This window comes from Rhea americana, unplaced genomic scaffold (assembly GCF_003343005.1).
Source record: "Rhea americana isolate MKP2758 unplaced genomic scaffold, rheAme1 scaffold_85, whole genome shotgun sequence".
Lineage (NCBI taxonomy): Eukaryota > Metazoa > Chordata > Aves > Rheiformes > Rheidae > Rhea > Rhea americana.
The window spans coordinates 3,319,720-3,341,755 of record NW_028187034.1 but is presented as its reverse complement, the minus strand read 5'-3'; the positions used below and the strand labels follow the sequence as shown (position 1 = coordinate 3,341,755).

The 22,036-nt window shown below is 46.6% G+C and overlaps 1 protein-coding gene across 1 annotated transcript in view; it reads left to right on the top strand.

The window, feature by feature from the left end:
• The window catches only part of MCM5 (minichromosome maintenance complex component 5), a 13,896-nt gene extending 308 nt beyond the window's left edge, over nucleotides 1-13,588 (top strand). Inside the window, exons 2-17 of the mRNA XM_085323481.1 lie at nucleotides 184-366; nucleotides 1,298-1,424; nucleotides 1,538-1,666; nucleotides 2,147-2,319; nucleotides 5,208-5,363; nucleotides 6,128-6,294; nucleotides 6,947-7,118; nucleotides 7,297-7,408; nucleotides 8,188-8,331; nucleotides 8,714-8,779; nucleotides 10,002-10,178; nucleotides 10,683-10,795; nucleotides 11,225-11,353; nucleotides 11,758-11,900; nucleotides 12,592-12,719; nucleotides 13,207-13,588. Coding sequence (XP_085179607.1) covers nucleotides 200-366; nucleotides 1,298-1,424; nucleotides 1,538-1,666; nucleotides 2,147-2,319; nucleotides 5,208-5,363; nucleotides 6,128-6,294; nucleotides 6,947-7,118; nucleotides 7,297-7,408; nucleotides 8,188-8,331; nucleotides 8,714-8,779; nucleotides 10,002-10,178; nucleotides 10,683-10,795; nucleotides 11,225-11,353; nucleotides 11,758-11,900; nucleotides 12,592-12,719; nucleotides 13,207-13,308 — 2,205 coding nt within the window. The 5' untranslated portion in view covers nucleotides 184-199 and the 3' untranslated portion in view covers nucleotides 13,309-13,588. The remainder of the gene's footprint in view (nucleotides 1-183; nucleotides 367-1,297; nucleotides 1,425-1,537; nucleotides 1,667-2,146; nucleotides 2,320-5,207; nucleotides 5,364-6,127; nucleotides 6,295-6,946; nucleotides 7,119-7,296; nucleotides 7,409-8,187; nucleotides 8,332-8,713; nucleotides 8,780-10,001; nucleotides 10,179-10,682; nucleotides 10,796-11,224; nucleotides 11,354-11,757; nucleotides 11,901-12,591; nucleotides 12,720-13,206) is intronic.
• Nucleotides 13,589-22,036: the final 8,448 nt, after the last annotated feature.

Below are 22,036 nucleotides of genomic sequence, written 5' to 3'. Positions count from 1 at the left end.
GGGGTCTTTGGGGTGGAGAGAGAGGAGGGGGCAGGTTGGGGGGGTACGGAAGTAATGGATGGGGCAAGGGCTGTGGGACCGTGGTGTAGCAGGGAGGGCTGCGGGAGGTGGGAATCCCGTGAGACATTTTGGAGAGGGGGGAAGAGGCGGGCGAGGGCTGACCGCATCTTCTTACCCATTCAGGGAAGCAGTAGTTACCATGTCCGGCTTTGACGACCCCGGTATTTACTACAGCGACAGTTTTGGGGGCGATGTGTCGGCAGATGAAGGGCAGATTCGGAAATCCCAGCTGCAGAAACGGTTCAAGGAGTTTCTGCGGCAGTACCGGGTGGGCACGGACCGGACAGGCTTCACCTTCAAATACAGGTGCTGCTGTGACTTACAGCAATGTCTCTGCCTGTGACCTTATTCACTCACTCCTCTTTGCATGTCCAGCCTGCGCTTAACTTGCCTTCTGCTATGTAAACCCAAGGGATACAATAGCATATTTTAGCTTGTTTCCTTCCTGTAGACCTCAGAGAGCTCTTTGTTAGGTTAAGAAATGTCATTGTTTCCATTTGAGCTTATGGGAAAACAGGTCTGGCATTCTCACAGATTTGGAGGCAGTGGTCTGGTCTACAGTGGGACCTTCACGGCCAAACTTGCACTTGAACACAGACCTTGAAATGCTGATCTAAATTTTAGTGCTTTATGGTCCAGAGTTTTGGCCTGGCCTGAGTTTCTGGTCTGATGTATTAAAACTGGTAAAACGCTGTCCACTTATGCCCTCTCAGACTCTGAAGGTCCCTTGGCTATTGCTTTGCCTATGCAACTCGAAGAGGCTATTAAGAGAGAACCTGGAGACATGTTATGCAATGACTAGGGAAATCTTTAACCTTTCATCTCTGAATTTTTTTGTACCCTTGCTTTTGTAAGGGGAATATTGCCTGCTATGCTATTACATCCTGGGTTTTAGAATCACAGTTTTGGTATAATAGACAGTATTCTGTAGAGGAATTCCTGAATTGCCCATCTAGTAGTGTGACTAGTGAAGCTAGCACTAAACTTAAACTGTCACTGCAAGCACTAGTGTTCCTGATCTTATGTCACATTTCAAAGTGTATTTGGATGAAAGATCTGCTCAGCACCCCCTTGACTTCTCTTAGAGCTTTCTCTGTTTTCCCAATTTACTTTCCAAACTAAGGACTCCATGCAGAACCTGCCTTCTCTGTACTTTGAGTAGTCACAATATCATTGTGGGATGGTAACTGGACATATTTATTAAGATCAGTGCTTTCTGCTACCTGCTGCCTTGCAGGGATGAACTTAAACGACACTATAACCTGGGTCAGTATTGGATTGAGGTGGAGATGGAAGACTTAGCCAGYTTTGATGAAGATCTTGCTGACTATCTGTACAAGCAACCAGCAGAGCACCTTCAGCTGGTAAGCATGGACAGAGTGGGAGATGTGGTGCACTGACATTTAGTGATGTAATAAGAACAGTCCTGACAATAGATTGTAGTATGTCAGAAATAGCCTAGTTATTCCCTTTGTAGTTGGAAGAAGCAGCAAAAGAAGTTGCAGATGAGGTCACCCGTCCTCGTCCTTCAGGTGAAGAAACTCTGCAAGACATCCAGGTCATGCTGAGATCAGATGCCAATGCAGCCAACATCCGCAGTTTGAAGGTGAGGTGAAGCTACTGCTGTGTGGAGGAACATGTGGCAGGGCTTGCTTGCGTGGAGGAACATGTGGCAGAGCTTGCTTGCGTATGTGTGTGTGATTGCTGATGGAGCTTAGATACTTGATTACTTAGTTCAGGACGTGGTTTGTTCACTAATTTCCACCTAGAATACAAAGCAACTTAAATTGGACTGCACAGGATTGTTGTTTGGCTCCTGCCTTGGGGACATGATTGGTCTTAAGAGTCTTCTGTATGTGGTGTTTTGTTCTGCTACCTCCCTCGCTTTGAAGGTAGAGTAGTTAAAGTCACGCAGCTTTCCCCTACTACTGTAGAGCATGAGTGTGGAGCTGTCAAGAAGTGTAGGCTTTTTTTTTGTTCTGGTACCCCTGTGTTTCTTTAACACCTTGTAGCATGGTTAAGTTTCTTTTCTTATCACTCTTCCAGTGACATGCTTTCTCACCTTCCTTCACCTTTTCCCTTTCAGTCTGACCAGATGTCCCACCTTGTGAAGATCCCTGGGATTGTAATTGCAGCAACGCCTGTGAGAGCCAAAGCCACCAAAATAGCTATTCAGTGCCGCAGCTGCCGTAACACCATCAGCAACATTTCAGTGCGCCCGGGTTTGGAAGGTTATGCCCTGCCCAGGAAATGCAACACGTAAGGACTGGAATGGGGATGAGTGTGCCAAGGTGGTGGGACAAGAGATTGCCTTCTCCTTCTCCCTTGTCCCATGCATGTTACATGGAGTCATCTCCCTGTCCCATCAGGTGGAAGAGTCTGCATTGCTCTGAATCTCTTCCTCTTCTCTTCCTGTTGCCCTAGTGCCTGCCCTCATCCTTAGCCAGTAGCTTTTAGCTCCATCAATCTGGGAGTAGCCTTGGTCGTGGATATTGTGTGGCAGTGTTGCAAGCTGTGTTGAGTGGCAGTATCTGGGGGCTTCCTCATATCTGTGGGGCATTGCAGGGACTTGAACGGTTTTAATGATCAGCCTAGTTGTTGCTTCAGCCATCCCCTACTGAGCATCTCATTTTGATTAGCTGTGCAAAATACTTCTGACTGATTTCCTACTTCTTTGTCCATAGGTCTCCTATCTTTTGGTCTGCCTTCTGTTCTGAGTCCTCTTCTTCCAGCACTGTGACACTACTCTCCTCCTCTCTTGATTCAGCCCTTCCTTCTGACTACAAGGCCTTGCCGCCGAGCCTTGCTGTGGCTTTACTGCCTCTGTCTTCTCTCTCTTTTTTTGTTTTTTCCCCTCTCCTTTCACACAATTGTTCCCTGTTGACTTTGTCACTGCAGATGTGTACCCTTTTGGGGAGTATCTGCTTAGATAACAGCTCAACCTCTCCCATTTAGTAGAACCTTCTGCTGGCAAACTCAGCTGTGTCTTCAAAGGATAACTCAGGTGGGAAGGGATCTCAGGAGGTCTATAGTCCAACCTCCTGCTCAAAGCAGGGTAAGCCATGAGATCAGACCAGATTATTGGGTATCCAGTCCCAGCAAGGCTAGACTCAAAGCACTACTTCCTACTAATCAGACCGTAGTTCTTGGCAAATATTAGCAGAGCTTGAATAAATCCTTGAGTAATTTGTTCCAAAGCATCCTGTGAGGGTTTTCTTGTCAGTAGTGTTACCAATGTTTGTGTACTCTCACATTTGTGTAAGTCATTCATTTATGATGCAGAAGGCTTCCAATGCTGTGCATAAATGTTGAGCTAAAGTAAATTGAATACGCCTTTGAAAATTACTCCTATCTGATTAGAAGATGAGATTTTTTTTTTCATAGCTGGTTCTTAAGAGCTTACCTGACATTCAACTGTAGTGAAACCTGATTTCACCATTGTTTCTGAAAAATCTCAGTTCTTGCAACAAGTTGTCACACAATCCCAAAAGCTGGAATTTTCAGGTGCTCCTACTGAAAGACAGGGAAATTGCTCCCCAGCTCTGCAGACCTTCCTAAAATCCCCCCCATTCTCACTTCAGCGCACTGTTAAAGTCCTGTCTCTTCCTACACCTCTCTTTGCCCAGGATCTCACTCCTCTTCCCAAAGAAAGCTGTCAGAAAATAAGGTATAGTCCTTCTTCCTCTACACTTGCATTCCCATTGCTTCCAGCATCAGATATTCCCTGTTGCTCCAGACACAAAAGATTTCCTCCTTTCCTCCTCAGACTGTCCTCTGTCCTTCACTGTTTTCACTCTTGCACTTTAATGCCTTCCATTAATAAATAGAGCAAAGCAAAACAAACAAACAAACAAAAATCCTCCTGCCTGTCAGAATTTTGCACTGGCTTCTGCTCATCACAGGCTCACCGAAGGAGTTTCTATGGCTGTTTGGACGTCCGCCTTCTAGGTTTCTCTCCACATTGTTTTCTTTGCCTTTTTGCTCCACTGAGTCTGTCTATGCTAAAGTCTCTTGTTACAGGATTGTTTGTCTTTGCTTTCTAAGCTGGCCAGTGTCTAACCTGGCTTTCCCCTGTTGCCTGTTGTCAGATACCTACAGATTCAGTCTTGCCTCCAGTTGTCCTATAATATTAAGTTGCTATTCTAACTTCCTATTATTCTTGCTTCTCAGTTACCTCTCCTCAAATTGCTGTTTTTTGTAAGCTTCTGTAATAACACTTTTCTACTAACTTGCAAGCCCCTCTTTACAGCTTGTGATGTCTATGTGAACTACAAGCATTAGGCTCTCATGGTGTTGCAGTGCTCTCATGCTGACTAATCCTGATGGATTGCGTTTGATCTCATGTCTGCTGTTTTTTCCTGTGCCTCATCTTTAACACAACTTAAGAGATCTTTGGGATAGGAATCATTGTATTTAGTCTGTAGAGTGCCTAGTTACTGATCCTTGACTGCAGAAATGCATCTGCACAGTTGTAGTACATTCACCTCTCCTCCTGTCTGAAATGGGACTGACGTTCATGAGATTTTTCCTTTTCTTGTTAGCCTCCCTGAAAGCCCTGTCACCACCTGTATGGATTCAGGCATCAGTAATAATGTACTGAGAAGCCAGCAGGCTGTGGAGGCGCTTCTTGTCTCAAAGAGCTTGTAGTAGCAAGACAGAAACATAGAGCCAATGTCTCGAGAGACTAAGGGGTTCATGACAGTCTTGTCACATTGCTAATTGCTTTCTCAACAGAAACCACTTAACGTTTGCTTCATGCGTGAAGTTTAAAAAAAAAAACTCTTAGGTCATTGAGTCTATACTATTACCCTCTGTGTAATTACTGAATTACCTTCCTCCCTGCTTTTAGTTTGGAGGGGAGAGGGAAGAGGCAGGAAGAGTATTCAGGGAAAGTATCACTATGTGTTTGGCTTGTTCTAATAGTTTGACCATAACACCTGCTTTTAGCAGCTGTTGAATACAAGATACGGAGTCAGGTGAACCTTTGGGTTGGCCTGTATGAGTGCTCTTCTGGCTTGCTTAGTACTGTGGGGGAGGGTGGGCTGCTCTGGGGTGTGTGACAGCTCTTGCCTATGCAAAGGAAGCTTTGAGGTGGTGTCTTCTGAGTCCTGGCAGACAGCTAATTTCCTTGACTGATCTCTGTGCAGAGAACAGGCTGGCCGCCCAAAGTGCCCACTGGACCCGTATTTCATTATGCCAGATAAGTGCAAGTGCGTGGACTTCCAGGTCCTGAAGCTCCAAGAGTCTCCAGATGCTGTGCCACATGGAGAGATGCCCCGGCACATGCAGCTGTACTGTGACAGGTAAAAGCAAGTCCACCATCCCTCTCATCCCACAGGACATTTCAGACAGCTGATGCTGCGTTCAGCTCTTCCCTGACAAGAAATTATCTGACTTGAAATGGATATGCTGGCCTTTCCTGCATCAGTCCTTAGGAGCATTGCACAGAATTGCTCAAAACCAGATTTGTATGTACTTGTGTGGTTACCCCACAGTAGTGCCAGGATGTTTTAATAGCTGCCATAGCCTGGGAATGGCTGGCCTCTTCCTCATAGGATTTCCAGAGACAAAAATATGTTGTTGCCATGAGCCATGCCATGTACCTSAGGGACCAGACAATTTGAGATGCAGCCCTCAGATGTGAGGGGTGATAGTAACTCCCAGGGATGCTGCTCTTCTGTTTTGAGAAAGACATGAGCTAGGCTGTAGACATGTTACTCCATCTCAGAGTGATCTTACATTGTCGCTCCTGGCAGCCTCTGCTTACTGCACTTTCTCACATAGCTGGTGGCTAGAATTGCTCAAAATTCTGGCCAATATGACTTCCTACCAGTGATGTTACTTTGGTCTTATATGGAAGCCTCAGTGAGCAGGTTCAAGAGCCATAAGTTGGCTTGAAACTGCCTTGACATTTCTTGGCTTAGTCCTGGCCATCTCTTCGCTTTTGACAGCCCCCACTGCTGTCCCCATGGCCTCAAAATTTTTCTGGATTTGGCAAGAGAGGGGATAACAGGTGTAGCTGGTGCTGTCTTTCTGTCATCCGTTGCTTTTCCCTTTCTCTTCTTAGGTACCTGTGTGACAAAGTTGTCCCAGGAAACAGAGTCACTATTATGGGCATCTATTCCATCAAGAAGTCTGCCCAGAGCAAGAACAAAAGCCGTGATAACGTGGGTGTGGGCATCCGAAGTGCTTACCTCCGTGTTGTGGGTATCCAGGTGGATGTGGAAGGCTCAGGTGAAGGCTGATTTTGGTTTCTGCCTGGTTTGTGTTGATAGCGTGGTGTTGCTGTTGCGAGAACAACCTGTTCAGTTGCTGAACAAGGAAGTCCCTCAACAAAGATGACAAAATCACAGCCTGGGCTTTCCCTATTGCATAGATAGCAAAAGGCCCAAGCTAGTCCAGGGGGCTGGCTTGCCCTGTATCCTGTGTACTTGCTCAGGAGTCCTATGTAACTTCCTCAATGATGATAAATGAAGTTTCAGCCTGGATCCTTCAGGGTACTTAAGTACTTTTATTCTATTGATCTTAATGGGAATCACTAAGCTGTCCCTGAGGATCTGGGCTGAAGTTAATAATGTAAAATTGAGCTGTGTATTTAAAACACAGTCCAACCCATAATTCTGCCTCTGGTTCCTCCTGAGCTGCTTTGCACAAGATACTTGGTTTTTTTTTCCTTCTAGTCTTTCTGTAGATTTGGCTTTTTCCTTCACCCAGCCTCCAAGGAAACAGCCTGCCTGCTGGGTTAGCAAACATCTGCCATTTTCCAGTCTCTAGACATGATAGCATTTGGCATAATCTTCAAGAAGGGCTTTTGGCAGCAGAGGATGTCTTTTTGTTTAAAGCATCGGTTTGCTTGCTGTGTCTCATTCTCCTCTTCCCCATCTAGGACATAGTTTTGCTGGCTCAGTGACCCCTCAAGAGGAGGAGGAACTTCGTCGCCTTGCTGCCATGCCTAACATCTATGAAACGATTGCTAAGAGCATTGCACCCTCCATCTATGGCAGCACTGACATCAAAAAGGCCATTGCCTGCCTCTTATTTGGAGGCTCTCGCAAGAGGTGAGGAGAAACAGCCTCATGGAGATAGGGTGGTGGCAGGGATATCATTCAAGATAGAGCCCTTGTGCAGTCTTCTGGCAATGCTAACAACAGCCTGCCACTCATCAGCAATAAGTTGCTGTCAGAATAAGTACTCACCATATCTCTTCCCTCTCTTCTTCCCACCCCGTCACTCCAGGCTCCCCGATGGGCTGACTCGGAGAGGAGACATCAATTTACTGATGCTGGGTGACCCTGGCACAGCCAAATCCCAGCTGCTGAAGTTTGTAGAGAAGTGTTCACCCATCGGGGTAGGTGTTACGGGTGGTATAAGGCATATGTTTTGAATGCAGTTTATTTCTTTCTTTTGTCCCCTGTATAGCACAGAGGACCAAATCATAGTCTAAGCAGAAAACTGCTTATAGATGCACAGCTAGACTGATCGTTAGAGGGGTGAGCTGCTGTTTCTGGTGCTAGCCTGGAAGAGATGTGCGCAGAATAGAGGATGAGGGAGGGGAGGAGAAACAGGTAATGTTTTTTGTAACAATATGAGCCTGGCTGTTTGCAGAAGTCCAAAGATGTGACTGGTATTGTTAAGATCAGCAGAGAGGCTGGCTGATCAGAACAAATGAAGTTGACTGCTTCTTGGGCATGAAGCTCCAGACAGAGCCCAGGCATGCAGTTATATTTTCGGCTGTGTTTTCTTGTTGTCTCCATTAAACTCAGCCTCTGACTGCTTTTTTCCTCAGAGGGAAACAAAGTGAACGCAGCAGCCCACCAAACAATGAATCACTCTATGTTCTATACTTATTACCAGTATTAGTATGTCTAGAAGCCCTCCAGTGCGTCACAACTCCTGAGTCTAATGCGTGGAAGTATGCGAAAATCTTGCTTTGTATCCAGTGGGCCTGATTTTGATGCATGCTATGGGGTTTTCTTTTAGGGCATTGCATTTCCTCCAACAGTTCTTGCTATAGTAAGGCAGATCTTGCAGTGCAATGGGATATCTTTTTCTCCAGCTGGAGTGAGGAGCTCTTGGATCCCATGGCAGCTCATATACTGTCCCATTGCTTTCCCTACATACTGCTAGGTGTACACCTCCGGGAAAGGCAGCAGTGCTGCTGGCTTGACAGCATCCGTGATCCGAGACCCTTCTTCAAGGAGTTTCTTCATGGAGGGAGGAGCCATGGTGCTGGCAGACGGGGGAGTGGTGTGCATTGATGAGTTTGACAAGGTACCAGTGTGGCGTGCAGAGTCCAATGCTACAGTGCGTGAGAGTTGGGAAGAGAGCCATTGTGCTATGAACTCTTCTCTAGAGAGCCCAGAGCTATAGGAGAAAGAGATGTCTGCTGAGATACACTCATTTTCCTTTGGAGAAGGAAATGGAGCTGCAGGGTCTGCAAATAGTTCCCAGACTCCAGGGTCCTATTCTGCACTCAAAGAGTGGCTCACAGGAGGGAGATTGTCCTGGTTACATACTATGCTCTTGAGCAGAAATATTGACAGATCTTTACCTCTGGGGTCAACATTAGTTGGTGTTTGGCTGAAGTCCAGTGGAGGTGACTGATGATGACTTTTTTTTGCTCCCCAATCTTTCTCCCTCCTCTGATGACAAGATGCGGGAGGATGACCGTGTGGCCATCCACGAGGCCATGGAACAACAGACCATCTCCATTGCAAAGGTGAGCTACTAGCACGTGCATTCATGTATTGGCCCAGGGTAGGAGGGGAGAGATAAGGGCAGGAGTCTGACTTACAGCTCTCAGTTTCTTTGAGAGCCCAGCAACCAGGCGTCACACATCTTTTGCCAGAGTTGTACATTTTAGAGTTGCTTTTCCAGGCAGTGGTTTTAACAGTTAGTGGTTTCTGTGCTCTGAGACCAGTTGGCCTTGCTTATGGGCATCAGGTTGTCTTTGTTCAAGCAGCCTGAACAGGACTGAAACTGAGCTCTCTCCTCTGTTCTGCATGCTCTGCTTCTGTAGATTTAGTAGTTCCACTCACATTCCTGTGTCACAGCCTGGTGTCACTTCTACCTTCTTTTCTTCCTTTCCTCCTGCTTTACACTCTTTCCCTGCCCCCCCCCCCGCCAAAATCTACAGAAATTGCTTGACTTTCCAGTGCCAGGTCTCCCTCTAATCAGATTTTCTCTTCATTTCCACTCTTCAACATTTTTTATTGCAGCTCTCTACTCTCTTGGCTGCCCTGACTCACCCCTTATCTGTTCAGTCCCTCTTAATAGAGCAGCTGCTGCAACTTTTCCTTGCTCATTGCTCTTAACTGCTGGTGCTACCTCCAAACCTGCAGAGATTTGCTGTTGCCAATCAGATTCCTTCTTTCTGTCATACACCTGGGTGATTCTCTTCCCTAACCCTGGTCACCTCATCCCTCAGATCTTCTGATATCCTCCCTTTTGTGAGTACTTTTACATCTCAGATATGCTTTCTTGCATGTTTTTTTCTTTTTCTTTGCTGCTTCTGAAAATTATGCAGTAGCTGTAAGCCAGCCCAGATAGGCATTTCCCCCCTCTAGCCTCCCTGGCAGATTCTCAGCCCCAGGCCTCCAAGTTTCTGGCTCAGATTGCAGCAGAGTCCATCTCACTTGTGTCCTTGCCCTTAACACACGGTTTTAAATGAGGTTACTTGGAGCTCAAGACTCAGTGGAAGCTATTTTTTCTTCAGATGGACACACAGGTCCAGCCTCATGCAGATCCTGTGATGGCCTCCCTCCAATGTAGAATCCAGTAGAGCAATTGGATGCTACTCAAAGAGCTTTATTTAAATACAGGTGTTTGAGTTTGAGCCCTTTCAAACCACTTTAGATCTTTTGTTTTGGGTTAGTAGCTACCTAGCCCTGCTGTTACGTGGATGTGGTCTTGACCTCAACTATTTCTCCTACTCCTTGCAGGCAGGAATCACAACCACATTGAATTCCCGCTGCTCAGTGCTTGCAGCTGCAAACTCTGTCTTCGGGCGCTGGGATGAAACCAAAGGCGAGGAGAACATTGACTTTATGCCCACCATTCTGTCCCGATTTGATATGATCTTCATTGTCAAGGATGAGCACAATGAGGAGCGAGACATGGTGGGTTGGGGCTTGTGGGCTAAATTGGAACTTGCAACACAGTCGGCCTAGCAGGAACAAGATCAAGGGCAGAAGGGCAAGTAGCTGGAAGCTTATTTAGCTCTGACACTTGACTGAGAGCTTGAGGAAGAAGCAAAACAAAGCCTCTGCTTTGCCTTGTTTGTCCACTACTGTAAAGTGTGCCTTGAATCCTGGCCCCATGGGTCCTTTAACCTGTTTCTACTGGGCTGAGCACAGTCCATGTAACACTGAGATTAGCTTGCAGAGGGACTTTAATCCTGTCTTCAACACTAGCATAGCTTGGGCCCCCGCCATGTCCTCTAAAACTCTTGTTACCTCCTGCCAAACATCAGTCTCACAGGGACAGAGCTTTTGAACAGTAATATTCATCATCAGACTACTGCCCTGACTGCAATATGCTGAGAGAAGCTGCCCCATTCTTCTGTGGGATTGTATGTTGCAGTTGAAGTTTTTATATTGTGTGACTGTCCTCTGCTTTTCTAGACACTGGCTAAGCATGTGATGTCCTTACATGTGAGTGCCTTGACGCAGACCCAGGCCGTGGAAGGTGAAATTGAGCTGAACAAGCTGAAGAAGCTCATATCCTTCTGTCGAACGTGAGTGAAAGGTGTCTCCTCATGGCTTTTGGCAGTGCCAGGTTGCACGGCAGAACTGCAGGTAGCACAAACAGCTTGACTTGTGTGGCCCATGTAATGGAGCAACACAGATGTGCTTCTTGAAGGCCCTTAGGTACATACCTGATGCTGCTGCACCAACTGCTGGGCTGCTCGCTGCCTGGGAGTGAGTTACGTGGAATGACCCAATATTGAGCTACATAGGCACTTCTTATCGGGGGTGTTTCTAAAAACGCTGGCCCATTTCCAGCACTCAGACAACAATTTCAATTATATTTTTGAAGTGCTCTGTTTGAGTGACCTTTCTTCTCCTGTCCAGAAGAAATGGAAGTGATAGTGGCTTGAAACTGCCAAAACTTGGCCTAAGAAAGTGAGAGGTACCTCATTAAGTTTCCCTTCCCTCTTCTGCAGAAAATGTGGCCCTCGCCTGTCTGCAGCAGCTGCAGAGAAGCTGAAGAATCGCTACATCCTGATGCGGAGTGGCGCTCGCCAGCACGAGCAGGAAAGTGATCGTCGGTCCAGCATCCCCATCACCATCCGGTGAGGGCCCTCAGCATTGTCTTGAGGAAGTGCAGGGAACATGTGTCCTGAATGCCTRGGAGATATGCACAGAGGGAAGAGTACCACTGCCTTCCTCACGCCACCTAAACCCTCAAGAATTGGAATTTGTTCAGTGCATCGCTGAGTGTCACCTGAGTTAGTCCAAGAAGGTTAGCAGGGCCCTCAGTTTTACGGGAGCCCTCCCCTGAGTGAGGGTTTACCCCTTCCTTACCAGTGAATGGACTGCATGAACCATAGGGCAGTACTTGAGTTGTAGCCATGGAGCAGGAGATTCCTTGAGCAGGAGGTGTAAATGTGTGTGTGTGTCATGGGTGGGAAGGAAAGGCATGGTACAACATTCCACAACCATGCTAGAAAGAGGGGTATGTCTCTATCGGTCACAGGCAGCTGGAGGCCATCGTGCGCATTGCTGAATCCCTTGGCAAGATGAAGCTTCAGCCTTTTGCCACTGAGGCAGATGTTGAGGAGGCCTTGCGGCTCTTCCAGGTGTCCACACTCGATGCAGCCATGTCGGGCAGCCTGTCAGGTGAGGCAGAGATGCTTGAGATGCTTTTTGCTGGGGACAAGGTGGGGTATAAAGGTGACCCCGGTGAATAGAGCAAGGAGAGCTAAGCTCACCTCTCAGAACACCACTAGCACTTGCAGAGAGGGTGCTAAAAGGCATGTTCTGTACAGGGCGCTGCTGCCCTGTGTACTGGAAGTGCTTTCTGAGCAAAAGTAAATCAGTACACATGGCAGAAAGGGCTCCCTGTTCCCACAGGGACTACTGCGGCTGTGTGGCTGTGGCTCGCTGAGTTGACTAGACAGTGATGAACAAATCATCCAGGCAGGGGAGTTTGTCCCTCACAATAGCAGGGAAGGGGGTACAGTCTGGCTCCTCATAGTCCTGAGGACAGAGTACTCTGCAGGGTATGGAGGAAACAAGATAATTTCCCATCCTATTCATATGCTAATCCATTTTCCGATGAAATTGAAGGCTGTGTTTTTCCTTCAAAGGCAGCATGGCATGAAGGATTTCAGGGTAACTTTGATGGTAAGGACCATGTTCGTCTGTGCATTTGAAGCTCCGCAATATTTGATGTTGGATTATGCCTAATTTCCCTATAGGTCTCTGATGCTAGAGACGTGCAAGTGTGGCAGGAGATTAGGGAGACAGGCATTCTGGTTTTGAGTGACATCTCAGCGGTGCAGAGAGCTCATACAGCATCTCTATCTAGGGGCAGAAGGCTTCACAACACAGGAAGACCAAGAGATGCTGTCCCGCATTGAGAAGCAGCTCAAGCGCCGCTTCGCCATCGGCTCTCAGGTGTCAGAGCACAGCATTGTCCAGGACTTCATACGGCAGGTAGGCTGGGGTGCAGAAATCCTGTTTGAGGGTGGATGGTGGACTGTAAAAACGGGTACACATGATCTACTGCTTTGTAGGGTGAAACTCATCCCCTGAAAAGTGACTGGAGAACCATTTGATAATAATTGCTTTGGAAATCCTTCATAGGAACTGGCAAGTAGCAAGATTGCAGAGTGTAAGGGGACTGGGGCAGGAACTCTTTTCTCTGCAAAAATGTGAGCGTTGGGAGTTGTTCTGGTACCCTGCAATACTTGCCAGTAGATTGAGATCTTAGCCTTGAAACTAGAACCACTGGCTTTGTGAGACTGTCTGCAGTCAGAACTGAAACAGTTCAGCTAAAAGGGAACAAGAACAGCTCATGCCACAAAGTTTACTGCCTATGGGAAGGGCACAGCAAGTGTTTCTAGATGGTTTCTGGTTCTTGCTGGGCTGTAGTGACCTTTTCCTGTGCCTGCTCATGTTGTTCTGTTCTCCCCCTTTCCAGAAATATCCAGAACATGCCATCTACAAGGTGCTGCAGCTCATGATGCGGCGTGGAGAGATCCAGCACCGCATGCAACGTAAAGTCCTCTACCGCATCAAGTAATYTCTATCCCACTTGTCTGGTGGCTCAAACCATCCAAAGGGAACCACTGCTGGCTGCTGACTGACCCCCAGGTGGTTGCTAACCCTGCTATGTTGCGTTCTGCTGATGGAAGAAGCTTTTCCTTGGGAAGCAGAACAGACAGGTGCATCCATCTTCAACCACAGTTCAGGGCAGATGGGGTTCCCGTTTTGTGTTAGACATTCTGTCACAGGGTCACTTTGATGTTTCTCAAAACTCCAAAAGCTTTTAGTTTGCGTTAAAATAAAAGCTGATATTAATACTCCATGATCCTTTATTGTCTGAAGGGAGGTGAGACAGAGGGCATTTTACGCCTACCCCCTTTTGTAGGCTGTGCAGAACTGTTGGTTGGAACAGCATCTGTTCTGCTTCTTCTATATTATCTTCTCTGCTCAGCCACTGACAACGTAGCCTCACCTTGAAAATGGAAACAGCCCTGCTGCCATCTGGCCTGCACAAGCATATGTAAAGGGAAAATGTCACTTTTCACTCAAGGTTTGAGCTCGCTGCTGAGGCATAAATTCTGTTAGTGCAAACTGCCCTGTTAGGGTTACCTATGTTGGAAGTACATTATTAAGTCGTTAACCACAGGCTGCTGCTGCTGTCTTTCTGCCTTCCAGCAGCATTACAGGAAACAACCTGGTATCTCCTAGAGGACACRGTATTTCCAGGTCCTTGTTGTTTGCTTACCCCTCCTCTTCCTGTCAAAAGGCTCTAGTAGGCAAACACATTACCCTACAATAAAAACGTCTGTGTGAATAAGCCTTAGTTCCATGTGTAGGCAGAATGGCTCTAAGTGTCCCGTTTCTGTCAGCCTGGCAGAGTGCTGTTACTGCTGAGAGAGGATCAAGGATTTTGGGGCAGTGGCTGTTGCAAGGAGCTGTGCACCTTTGTAGAAATAGCAGTTGCTTCAAACACTTTTATTTTGTGTATGGTGGCTGTGAGGCAGGATGTCCTGCTTTACAGGGAGTCTTTCTGGGATTCTCTGAACCTTTTCTGGCTTGGGTTCTTAGAGTGCACTTGCTGTGCATGTCAGCTATGCTTGTATACTCATATGTAAGCACACTAAGCCCTTCTTGCCCATAGTACATAGAAGCAGATACCCKTTCCCTTCATTGCTCAGTGTGAGGTAGGCTGTCCCTCTTCCACCCATGGATGCACAAAAAGGAGCTTCTTTGTTTGTCATGCGTTGCTGCAATGTAAGTGTGTGGAATGGTTATGGTGCAGTATGCACAGTACTTTTTGGTAATCTGTTTTCTGAAAAGCCTCACACTGAAAGAAGCGCTGGCCTGTAACACCTCACTGGCTGACAACACATCAGAGCTGTTGCTGTTGATRTTTAGTTGTCACACAGGTTAGCTCACGTAGGGAAGCAATACTTCRGAATTTCTCCTGCAGTATCTGCTTCTATATTTGTTTTGTGACCTTGCACATACCACTGAAGATTTTGGCATTTCTAGCTGAATAATATTGRTTATGTTTTAAGGACAGCTGGATCTCTTAAGTGTCCTGAAGACRTAATGTGCTGGTAGGTCTCTGTGCATTCAGCCACCCAGGGCCAGCCTCAAATGCGTGAGAGGGCTGAGCGAGGGACTTTGTGTCCTCAGAAGAGTTCTGCTTCAGGGCATTTGTGGAAGAGAGAAGCTGTTGTGTGTGCAGGAAAGGTTAGTGCCATATCTTCAAGTGACTTCAGACTAAAAAATACACCTCAGAAGAACATGACACAGGCTTCAATAGCAAAACAAATACTCAGGGCCAGCAGAGGGTACCAGAGTCTTGAGAATACAGGGCTGKGGTACTGCAAGACTATTCTGCCTTGTAGTTTAAGAGCAGTAAGCCAGCGGACAGTGTTTTGGTATTGAGTATGCTTGCAGACTGCCTGCTGTCAAATAAGGGCTGAACTTCCTTGCAACCTTTGGGAGTTTAATAGGATCCCTATAAGCTTCTGCACAGATGTTTAGAGAAGCACACAGTACGCTCTGGAATTTGGTTGAAGCTAGCCAATGAGTTTGGAGTCCATCTGGAGGGGAGGGACTGACAGAAGCTGAGGCAGTGGTCAGCTCTGCTTGCCTCCTGAGCAGCCCTCACCAAATTGGTTGTGTGAGACTACAAGCCTGCACACTGAAGAAGTAGTCTCTTCCTACTCTAGTTTTTGTGGGTGGACCTGACTTTCATGGAGGACTGGAAGAAAAAGGAGGCTGTCTCAAAGAATCCAAGGAATGATTGGTTTCCTGAAAGCTCACTCTCTGTTCCTGTCTGTACAAATGCTCTCAGGGATAACACAGTATTTCAGTTTAGCTGAATTTACTGTGCTTTGTATTCAAGCATGGCTAATGTGGAGGAAACCTGGAGCTTTAATTTCTTGCATCCGAATCCTCTGAAGAGTTCAAGGAATCTGAGAGCCTAGGAATCTGAGTCAACATTCAGCATGGTCCCAAACTGAGCTCAACTTAGTTTGGTAGAGGTAGTAGCCCGCACTAGTGTTCATACCAGACCCCATATTCCTGAGTTTGGAGTAGTCCTTAAGTGTTGCCGCAAACCCTGCATAGCTCTGGGCTCCTAGTGAAAATAAATAGCAGTGTACTGGCTTGCCCTCATTCTCATTCACACTGCAGAGGAGAGAGAAAGTAGAAACAGGCCAGAAAAACAGACCCCCACAGCCCCTCCTGCACTGCTGAAGGCTGTGCCAGAGTGCTTCAGGGAGCAGCAGTATAGTGGCTTAATGGGCACTTTCAGACTTTAGGGACTGCAAAGACTTCAGGCACAGATGATGGCATTTTTTTAAAGCTCATTTTTGGGACTTTCYGTTATTTTCTGTGCTGTTGTACATAGCCAGCGCTTCATTGTGCACAGTGGTTGYGACCAGTCTGCTCCAGCTGCCTCTCACTGCAGTTGGGGTAACAGGGCAGACTCTCCTCTGCAGCTGCAGGGCAGCCACGCTCCAGTGAGCTGCAAGCCGGGAGTGGGGGGAAGGAGGAAGGAAGGGTTGAAGGAGGCTTAGAGAGGGACTGAGGTATGTCTGCATGTCCTCCATGCAGAGCACAACCTTTTCTACTCCCCTACAGGGTCAGGCTAGAGTTCATTGGCTTGAGTGGAGCCAGGACACATGCTGCTGCGCTCAATTACACATGCTGTGCCTCCCTGACATTTCCAAAATAGCAGCCTCAGTCCCTTGTGCTCGAGAGGGTAGGGAGGCACAGTTAATTGGCCTGGCTTTCACACACAGGGTGCATAACTCATGCAATTACAGAGCTTGCATGCCTCCTGTCTTGCCCTCTGCATGAGGAATGGAAAGTTAAATGTAGTCAAAGGCAGGGTCAGGCTGACTGAGCCCCTCGCAAAAGTTTGGAGTTGCTGAAGGCATTGGCATCCTAGCTAAGGTGTGCATCTTTACTGACAGCATTGCTCCTGTGGCTGCTCTGAAGAGCTTCATATGGGTCTTTGGGGGAAATGGGGTAGCAACTTTATCTTCCCATATTCTTCTACAGTCTCCGCTAGCTAGGCACCGTGGTAACAGCTGCATGTAAGAGGGGAGATGAGTGGGCACAATACTGTTGGGACTCTCACCCACTGCTTTCCCCATTTGGTGCCAACACCCTTGCAGAGACCGCAGCATTCTGCCATACACCACATGGGGCTTCTTGGAGCAAGCAGTGTTCAATGCCAGGGCAAGCAAGAGGAATCCTTTTTTTCCCTTTAGAAAAAAAAGAGACACAGATGCTCTCCCCACATCTTCCTCTAACTGGAGAGGTAGGGCTGGATTTGGAAAGGAATATTATTGCCCCAACCTCTTGCTCCACAAACAGGACCACCTGCATGGATAAAGGAAGTTAAAGTGGGAATACTTGGGCCAGATCCTTGGCTAGCAGCCATAATTCCTGTTGYTGTAGAGAAAAAGGAGGACCTACCTAAGTGTCTTCTGCCTGCCTTCTCCCTATCATCACCTTAGTAGATTGCACTACTGTCAATGAACTTCATACCGATTCCAAAAGATAAATGCTCTAAAGGCAGAGGAAAGAAATGGAGATCTGCTTTTGCCTGTTTCTCCTCTGCACCACACTGCTCAAGCAGTGGCCAGATGAATTTCACAAGACTGCCAGTGTCTAGCTGAAAATATCCCACTTGCATCACAAGCTCTTGTGCCCCTGATAAAGTACTTAGTAATATAGTATCAGTAGGTGGCCTGTGAAGGCACGGTCAACATGGCCCCAAAGCAGTACAAAGTCATGGCTGTTTTCTTGCTATGTGTCTATGTGTCACTGTGGCAGAGAAGTCCTTCAGGTCTCTCCACCTCTGCTAGCCTGCCCCAGGACATCTATTCCTGCTTACAAGATCTGGCAATATCTATTTGTGGTCCTTCTTCCAGAGGCAAAGCAAGAGCAAGGCAAATGTGCAGGTGAGTAGGGGGAACGGTACCCAAAGCCTGCTGTTACCACTGCCATTAGAAGAGGGGCTGCAAGCCTCCATTGCCCCAGCTTGGAAAGAGCACCCAGCAATGGAAAGGGACTGAGTGATGATATTGCCCTGGGAAGGAAATTGGGGAAGAACACAGTGACCAAGTGCTTTGCTTCTGTCACTCTTCCTGTTGGTTTCCTCCTTCCTTGCTTCCCTCCACCTGCAGGCTCCCACACAGCCTTTCCCATTGATCTTTTCTTTGTGCTGGAGTGATAGTGCAGGGTTGGATTGTGGCTGTTGCGTGGTGTTCATTAAGCTGACCATGGCACTCACAAGTTTTAAAATGGACAGCATCTCAAAGTACATAAGCTGAGTTGAGTGTTGGCAGGTGCAGAGGTTGGATTCTTTTTTTTTGTTGTTGTTGTTGTTTCATGGGCATGATATGGAGCAGAGGAATATTTCTGTGATGGGGATCAGAATGATTGATCTCTTCGTGCTATGAAATGTGCTGATTATATGGTTTGAGGTTATGTAAGTGTACACATACCTGTGACAACATTGTTTAGCAATTAATGTATGCAGCTTTATTACAAGAAGCGGAGCTGGGATATACACAACTCTGACATTATCTTGGAACTCAAGATCTTTGATCAGTAATGGCTCTTTTTGAACATTGCACTGCAGGAAAAATTTGGGGGATAAATAGTTAGCAATTCTCAGCTGGACAAAGGGATAATTCTCACACCTATCCTGCATAACTACAGAAAGAGAAAGAGTGTGCCAGGGATAAGTCTGCTATTCTAGAATTACAAAATGTGTGTTCAAGTCCCTTCGCTGTCACAGACTATGTGGCCAATGGCTAAGCACATCACTTCTCTGCACCTCCATGGAAAAAATGGAAATCATAATTACCATCACATGTCTTCAGAGTGCTAATGATGCAGAGGTATTTACATGATGAGCACTACAGGCTTTCTTCAGCTAACCAGAAACAGATGATCCTTGCTCCAAAGATGGTCAGGTCTTTACTCACCTGATAGTCCTCCTGGTGAAGATGACTATTTTGGGTGACCCCTGAGGTTCTGCCTTGCTGAGACTTGTGACAGAATCACTGTCTGGGAGTCTTAGATGACCAAAAATACGATTCTCAGTTCCAAGGCCAACACAGAGAATAAAAACAGACTTAGTCCCTTCACATCTGAGCAMCATAGCATTCACTCACCTGTGTAGAAAAGCCTGTTTCCAGCTATAACTTCAGCTGTCATTGGCTTGCATCTTCTTGAGAAGTTTGGTTAGGTGAGTGCAACAGCCACAAACTAGGGAGAAAAGGTAGCCACCAGGGATGCCAGGTTGCCTTCAATTCAAACTTCTTGTATAGGCGCGACCCACCTGTTGTTACAATTATTTAACCTCTGAGAAATTTGTAGACTACATGTAATTGTATTTGAAATGTGTTAATCTGTGTGAGAGGATAGGATTTCTAGTTCAGAAGGCATCCAGTGCACAGTACTCTTAACCTTTTTGGGACACCATGGGATGGCAGAATTAGGATTCACAAGACCAACTGCAAACAGCTGTATCTGAGCAAGGCTTTGTGTGTCMGTGCAGAGGAGTGAGGACTTCCAGACAGCGATTCATTTAATCAGCAGTAGATATTAGGGCACAATTCCTTTGGCCTGTTTTGGTTAGATCTATTTCCCCTCTGTTGACTGTAAAAGTAGGCCAGGTGACTAGCTCAGGTGGATAATTGTACATCACGGGCATCTCAAATTAGGGGGGKGTGTGCATCTTTCCTGTATAGGTGCTAAAGTGCGGTATCAAAGGAGAAGATGGCTTTGGTGAAGGCTTGCTTTGCGCTGCTAAGTTTGGGGCTAARTTTGATTCTCTTGCCCTGCACACCAAACTAATCAGAATATCTCCACGGAAATGTCAGACGAGCTCCACTACYGTAAAATCCAGCAAAGCTGAATCATCACATCTGCATCGCTCAGCTGTATTCCATCTCCATATAGGATGAGAATTGTTGCAATGCAGCAACATAACCTTTGAGAGTATTGTGAGTTTCACTTCCTCCATAAAATAAAACAAAGCCGAACTGTGAGTCCTGAGAACTATTGCTCAAGGATGTGAGATAAACTATGGAAAGCAGAATATGCTGATAGGGATGATGTGAGAAACAATCTAAGTGGGTCAGTCAAGCACTGACTTTGGATGTAAGAGGTCTGGGTCCTTCCCTCCCCTCTGCTGCTGACTTACTGGTCTAGTTGAGCAAATAACTCCATCTTCTTGTCTATCTTAGATAATGAACTCTTCAGAGCACCGGCCATTTCTTACCATGCATTTATGGAGTGCCTGGCACAATGTTAGCATTATCTCAGGCGCAGAGTCTCCACACTGACATAAGTTGTATCTGTACTTTCTGGGGTCCTCTCCAGCACTTGCGAGGCTGTTACATCAGAACTGATCTCATGGAGGGAGATAAATACTTGCAATTTGTTCTATAAATTGCCAGAAAAGACAAACACAATCAGAGTGCTCTCTGGGGACTGTGACTGTGGAGTAACAAAGTTATTCTGCAGCGCAGCCAAGAGAAGCCTCGTTACAATAGCATGTCAGCCTCCAGCAGCACTGTGTAGTGGTTTCAGGACAAGGATGCTTCCTGAGGTTATCTTCCTGGAAAGGCACAGGGCTGTGCTATGCCATCTGCTGGGGCTGCAATGAACAGAAGCTGTCCTCAATGTGCGAAACCAACTCACTGCGTCTGGGCAGGTCTCACGCCACAGCCAAGTGACTGTGACCTCTCCCTTGCCATATTCCCTGTTGCATGACCTCATAAGGATGTGCCATTCCCTATTACATGACCTCCTGCAAAGGCCTATATGTRTCACATCTCCAAGTGCTTGTGATGTGGTCTGACGAGGGATGACATATGTCAAGATTCAAGGCCTTTAGGAGACTAAAATAAAATAAAATATTTTTGAATAAAAGCCTGTGGTCCCCTACTTCTGGGCTGAGTTCCCTCAAAATCCCAAATCACTCATTCTCCAGCATATTTAACACACAAATGCGCAATATTGCTTTTCATTCCATTTTGCCCATTCATTTGCAACAGTTCYGTACTCTTTCCTGAGCACCTCTGCTCTATATCTCTCCCAGCAACCCTAGTAAATCCATTTGCTCCTCCTCCATCCCACTGCATATCTCATATATGCTTTCTCTTCTCCTCTGCATTTCCATTCACCTTCCTGAACATTGCTGTCAGTCCATGGCTGTCTTGCAGTTTCCAGTACAAATTTCTAGCTTCTGTTTTCATCCTGTCAGCTTCATAGGTAGGCAGGACACTSGGGTATAACCTGCTGGATCAGCTCTCAGGGCTCTCTAGTAGGAACAAGATGCCAAAGGATGCATATCAGAGAATGCCCTCTGGACCACTGCTGCTTCTTGGCCCTTTCCCTGCCCTTCAGCTTTCTTTAGGCCAAGCTGCTCCACATCCTCTCCCTATTCTTTATCTTTATCTTGTCTCATCACCACTTTCTCATTTCCTCATGTTTTTTTTTTCCCTTTTCTTTTTGCTGTTTGCCCTCATCTAGCACAATGGCAGAAATCAGTCCTTGCCTCATACTTGGTCACACTGGGCCCCCATACATCTTGTACCACAAAAACGTCCTTCCCTCACTCACTGTTTTCTGATAGCTTCTCGGTGTAAAACTGCAGTGACCAGAGATGGTCACACATGACACAACCCCTCAATATGGACACCATTCTCTAATGAGAAGACACAGTAGGAGTTTGTCCTGGACAGTTCTCTTTTGTCACCTATCTCTTCTCATCTTTCAGATGAAGCAGTGGGGTACATTTATGTTCTTATCTGTAGGTGGTTTCTTGTGAGCAATGTCTTAATACCAATGCTCTTCTCATTTCTTGATTCTTTTGAGTCTCCTGGCAGCCTAAATGAAGCAGTCCTGTGAGGAGCTTAATCTTTCTAGCTATCTCTAGGGCCTGTACAATTTCTTACCAGGCTCAATCTTTTCCTTCTGGCCAGTGCAGCCATCTTAAAGTATCAGTGCCCTAATCTGGCTAAGTCCTSCTATTGCTGCCCCACACCTCTAATCACCAAGACTCTTACTTGACTCTGCATGGGCATTGTGGCAAGAAAGTACAGCCTTTCTTAGCAATGGGGTTGTTTATTCACAACCACTTTACTCTTAGGGACATTGGAGAGTGACAGATCTTTGAAAAATGAAAGGTTGAGACATGACAGTCATCCTTCTCAGGTCTGACTTCCTTTCTGTGAGACCTGTCAGTGTTTCAGGCC